The sequence below is a fragment of the Homalodisca vitripennis genome, chromosome 1 (assembly GCF_021130785.1).
Source record: "Homalodisca vitripennis isolate AUS2020 chromosome 1, UT_GWSS_2.1, whole genome shotgun sequence".
Taxonomy (NCBI): domain Eukaryota; kingdom Metazoa; phylum Arthropoda; class Insecta; order Hemiptera; family Cicadellidae; genus Homalodisca; species Homalodisca vitripennis.
The window spans coordinates 163,688,798-163,695,052 of NC_060207.1; the positions used below are offsets into that span (position 1 = coordinate 163,688,798).

At 28.6% G+C, this 6,255-nt stretch overlaps 1 protein-coding gene across 2 annotated transcripts in view; it reads left to right on the forward strand.

Annotated features, from left to right (window-relative positions):
* The window catches only part of LOC124352657 (nephrin-like), a 442,015-nt gene extending 438,436 nt beyond the window's left edge, over positions 1-3,579 (forward strand). For both annotated transcript variants that reach the window (XM_046802224.1, XM_046802225.1), the window contains exon 15: positions 1,518-3,579. In XM_046802224.1, the coding sequence (XP_046658180.1) occupies positions 1,518-1,607 (90 nt within the window). In that variant the 3' untranslated portion in view covers positions 1,608-3,579. The remainder of the gene's footprint in view (positions 1-1,517) is intronic.
* The last annotated feature ends 2,676 nt before the right edge of the window (positions 3,580-6,255 follow it).

The window sequence follows — 6,255 nt, forward strand, 5'->3', positions numbered from 1 at the left end:
CCACGATTTCCTAATTATAATTTTAGGCTCATTTGTTCAGTTCTTGTAACCTCCCTAATTTGCTTAATTTGTAACATTAGATGACTTGTTAGTAGCAGGATGCTCTTGGTAGTTCATCTACAGCATACCGAGTGTTACACTTTTGTCATCCCTACTTAATTTTTTTTTTAATTACAATTTCAGCTTCAACATTTTAATGCGTATGTGTTAAACAAGTTCAAAAAAAAGGTATTTTAAGTATAATATTAGATTTCAGATATAAAAGTAAAGTAATGTAAAGTAATCAAACTTTGTGCTAAATTAACCAAACAATATATATGTTTTCATGAAAGTCACAGTATTTTCCATTAATGTTATGTATTTTTTTATGCAGAGGAATTCTTTGTAAGACGTATTGTTTACTCTTCCTTCTTAGTACCTCCCTTTAATATGACATGTAGTATTGTTATACCCAACAACAATGTGTTAGTAATATGTTGGCTATGAAATTGTCCAAAGAAATACTTCTAAAGTACAAAAGAATTTGTAAAATAAATCTTAGAAGAAATGAACTATACATTATTTAAAGTTATGTTATCAATAAACTCTCCTAATAAATTGCAATACTATACAAGAGTAATGTATAGCAAAATACATACATGTTTTAGTTAAAACTTTTTTTAGTTTAATTGTACACTTCTCCTGTAAGTCATCATTTAAGATTTTATTATATTTTTAATTAGTCCAATAAATATTCGACTAAAACCATTTTTTATGTTATTGCCATACACGTGTTTCTGTATTCAACCATCATCAGTGCACTTTAACCTATAAATAAATAATACAAAAATGAATATATACATGTGAAAGATTGAAACAGATGTCACATTTAAATGACATAGATGTAATATTGATTAGAATTCTGTATTTAATATTTTTGTTGTTTTTTTAATCGTGTTTGTCTTATTCTTCAGATTGCTATTTAAAATGTTATGAGGATTTTTTTTAATTTAGAACGATATGCAATTCTTCTTTCGTGTTTAATTTTTCTTCTTTTCTTTCGATATACAACGGTTCTATGTTCTTTTCAATATTTGTGTAGTTATTGTCAGTTTCTAATAAATGTTCAGCGAAATTTTATTTTAATGTAGTCATAATATTTGTTTTTGAATCAATTCCGAATCAGTTCCGTAAATCTGTTATTACAATTTTGCCAGTTTCATATAAATTTTTCATATAAAGTTTGAAATACTTAAATATAATCTTTTAATAATTATAATAATTATATCTGAGATGAAAATGAAACGAAGTTTAAACTGGATTAAACTCAACACCACCTACCATGTGTGTTATGTCTTCAACACTGCTTTTTACAAGACTCTATTACAGTCAAACTATTTCTATCTATATTTTTAATACGGAATGTACATAAATAACTATTTAGTAATTATATCGTTTAGAAAACTAGTTATCATTAATCCATAACTCCAGGTTAGTCACTAGCAGGTGATCCATACTCGGTTCTTGTCTTGTTACAGTCACTGATGCCCATAACGTGTCCCATGGTCCCACAGACACCTGTTACTAGTGAGAGATCGACCATAGTAACCACCGCCACACGCTTCTGACACCAGCCTGACCCTGAGTGGCAAGTCTCTGAAGTGCTTTAACCCTCACCAATCTAGACTCTGGCCTTCACGTGCCTCAAACTTGTGATATTAATGTGAGATCGAGCCTTTTACTACAAAGAAATTTTTGCTCATCATTCGTTTAGGGGATAATTATTGAGTGGAAGCGAAACGAAACGCGATGGGCATTGTGTGTTGTAAATAGTAGACTGTTTTATATAGTTGTCTTTTAGTTTTAATTTTACGATTTATGTACATACTTTAATTTTGCATACTGTTATATAGTTATTGGAAGATGACATTGTAAATTAAAAAGAATTTGCTGCCATAATTTCACATTACAGTTTATTAAATGCCTTAAATATACGGTTAATTATATCAATATGCAAATAACTGATTAACATTTACTGTAATGTACTTGTGTTTATATTCCAATAAGAGTAGATCATAATTTTACATTATACAAACAACTTTTATACTCTCTTATTTCATTACTTCATGACAGTTATTTGTACGATGTTAACAATTTCTTAAAATTAAACAAGAAAAAAAATCACTCCGTTTTCTTATGAAAGGAAGCTATTGGCGTGGTAAGATTAGAAGAGATAGCAGGTTTTTTAACAAATGCCACAGATTATGTAGAAAATTAGAACATTGAGTTTAGAGGATTAAAGTCTATTCCCTTCTTCAGGTCATTTCAAAGAATAAAGTTAATCATACACAAACATTAAGAACTTATAAACATAATATGGCCTCTACAACTCGGTCTGTTATGATTGTTACCTATTGAATCAATCGTCATGCAACAATTCATGTTAAGGGTTGTGTATGATTAACATTACGCTATAATTGCATTTGACCTAAACAAAGAATTAATTTTAATCCTCAAAACTTAATGTTCTCTTTTTGAAAATTAGTAATGATAATTGTACAAAAACCTAATATTTCTTCACACGGAGTCACAACTGACTTATATTAAAATACTTTTTTACCGTAATTAAAACTTTATTTTTATATATACAGAACACCTGCAAGTGCATCATTGAATGTACGAACTCCCTATGTTTAAAAGTAGTAATTGTCAATATTGAAGATCAATAATGTAATATATGTTATTTTAAACGTTTTGGACGATTTACAACTAAATTCACATACAGAACCTGTTTACAAGTATTTTGGATATAAGTATAATGCACACGTTTAAGCACTCTTGATGGAGCTTGTAACATACTTGTTAAATGTTATAAACTTTTTAATGCTTTATAATTTCTGAATTTCAGTCTTACATAGTTTTACTAGTTCATCCGGTAGTATGTTTAATTTTAACTAAACACCCATTTACAAACTTTCAGCGTATTCTATACATAATCACGTTTAAACATTCAACTCTCATCAACGAATATAATATTCAATGAGTATTTTATAATGGGAATAATTATTTAAGATGAACTACCCTTTGCCTTAAACAATGATATCGATACACTGTTATTCCAATATAAAACTAAGAAATATTTTAACTTAAAATTGCATGTACTTTTTATAATATTGAGTTTTTTGCGGAAACAACGACTCTATTAAGAAGAGTGGACTATTATAGTTATTCCTAAATAATTCACCAGAAAAATGTGAGCCAAAATAATTTAATAATAACAACCATATTAGAAATAATTGAATAATTTCCAGGAATCATACACGTATTAACACGTGAATGATACTTTTACAATAAACGGTTTTCAATTGATTTATATGTTTAGCCACTTGTAATAGTCGAAGCAATTATTCATTGTGTTACTACTAAAACATTAGAATTTTAAATATAATTTTTATTTAATATTTTATACTTGTCAAGTATTTTTTACCAACATTTACTCTAATTTGAATTTTATCAAATCCATTTCTTGTATGTATTGTACTCGTATTTAAGAGTGTTGATTGTTTCGTACCGAACCATTGATGTTTATAAAAATAAAATATAACTAAATGTGTGGAGTTGTATCTAACCTGTCTTGAATGTTAAACATAGTATTTTTGAGTTTTAAACAAACATATATTCCTTTAATAATACGATAAAAAAATGAACGTCCTTTAAAATTGTTCTGCTTATATAAGCTTTATATAATTATTATATAATTATATAATTTTTATATAATTCTTCAATTAAAAAATTTGTAGCGACGTGAAAATAAGTTTAATCTTAGTTAGAAATATTGTCTTGGTTTGGCATTTATTACTTGCATTTTATTATTTAGTATAGGTTATGAATATGATATAAAAATAGAAACACTATCTGATTTACAGTTTTCATAATTATTATGGATTGTATGGACAAAACGCCAATTTGCTCTTAAAAGATATTGAAGAAACATCACAGATTGGCAATACAGGTTCTGATATACATTTACATTTTTGCGTGTATATAAACTCTTTATTCCTCTCAAGGAAAAACATGAACATTAATAATATTCACAAGAAAGAGAGTTGGCTGACCAAGTCTAACGTTAACGTGGGTACTAACTGATTTTTCGTCCTCAATATTATAGAGCTGCTGGTGAGATCAATGTATATACGTACGTTGGACAGAGAACAATATTGAAATTTAAAAAAATTATCCACTTCAAGTGCTTGTAAGTTTTAATAAAGCTAACGTTAAATCTTGCCTGTGCCTTACTCTGAAATAGATCTACATTTTTGTTAAATCGCTCCAATGGATGTAAATTGCTCTTGACATAATTTGCTGTCAAATAATCACATACGAGTATGCACAAAGCCAAACATGTTTCGTACTATTGCGATTTGCTAATAATATTTAAGATTAGCCTCTGTTTTACCCTCAGTATAACTGTTTATAAGGTATATAATTCTGTAAACCTGCTGAAGTATACGTTCTTACTTACCAATTTATGTTTACTATATTAATGTGTTTCAATCTAAACACTTTATCAATGTCTTTATATCTAACTTGCACCGAATGTATTATCAGTGAAAAAGGGAGCAACTTTAAGGGTTAAAAAATAGTATAATGTTTGGTGTATTGCTTTGTGATACCGTTTGACCGAAAACTTTTTTGAACAGTATTAGTGCCTGGTTCTTCCGCAAATAAGCCGTATCCTAATGCAAACGAAAATTAACTAAAAACATACTTCATATACTTTTTCAGAACAAAACTAGTAAATGCTATTTTAGGTACATAGATTTATAAAATTACATTAGAATTGTGCATTATTTGTAGATGTCGATGTTCTAGTACTTACACAATGTTCGGATAAATGTATGGTCATACAGGGGAATTTTATTAGCGGATCCCATGTATTTTTCATCGTTGCTGATTACAGATTGTTTGAGCTGTTTGCATTTGTACACAAATAATTTTTGCGATTCATTTGAAAAGAGGTTTGCTTAAGTTCAGTACTTGAAGACGGTGTTCTATCCAAGGACCAAAAATCTTACAGCTAATTTCTTTGCAACTATCTTCTTGTAACATGCTTTTATTGTTTATAAAAATTTTTTGTATGCGTAGATAACCCAGTAATGAACGATAAAGATTCAAATTATATTGCTTATGTCATTAAACTTTTTAGAAAAGCCCATTTCACAATTTTTTTACTATTCAATATTTGTACACAAATAATTTTTGCGATTCATATGAAAAGAGGTTTGCTTAAGTTCAGCACTTGAAGACGGTGTTCTATCCAAGGACCAAAAATCTTACAGCTAATTTCTTTTGCAACTATCTTCTTGTAACATGCTTTTATTGTTTATTCACATTTTTTGTGTGCGTAAAGTACGAACGATAAAGATTCAAATTATAGTGCTTATGTCATTAACATTTTTAGAAAAGATCATTTCACAATTTTTTACTATTCAAAATTTGACCATACATTTGGTCTAACAAGTCGGCGCATAATTTTGTTGACTTTCAACACTCTGTTATTCCTGATTTGTTGATGAATGTAAAAACAAATTTCGAGCACTGCACATGTTCATATTTACATTTCTTTTATTAAATATCCATCACTGCTGTCAACTTTAATAAAAAATAAATAATATTTCTTTTCATTACTAATTGCATCATATTAGGACATTTGATATGTATTAGTCGAAATACAGAATACTAGAACACTACGTGGGTTAGTACTTTGTATTGTTTATTCAGCTGTCAAATATATTACTCATTTTTACAGTTAATACATTTTCTTTCATTTACATCTAAGAGTATTAGAGGGTGGCATATTGGAATAAAAATAGGCCTATGTTTTATTCTTATAAAAACATGTAATGGGCATGCCAAATTTCACCAACTGCCAATAAGCTTTTGTGTGATTCATTATCAAAAACACAAACATGCTCAAAACGTTTGGATTTATAATACTAAAAAGATTATAAAATGTATGCAGATTGCGTACACTGGTAAAGTAAGGGGCATTGCGTATTTTTAAACAAAATTTGCAATTGATAACCCACCTCTTAGTGTTTTTCATTCACACTAATTGAACCTCTTTATTAACGTTTCATTCTTTACATATAGAGGTAATGCTGTTTGAATCTCTCAGTTCCGGATTCACCATAAAATTGTCGACAAAATTAACGTGGGTTGGACATGGAAAGTTTACAAGTTGACTGCCACCTCATTACTGGCCGAAGGTCGACT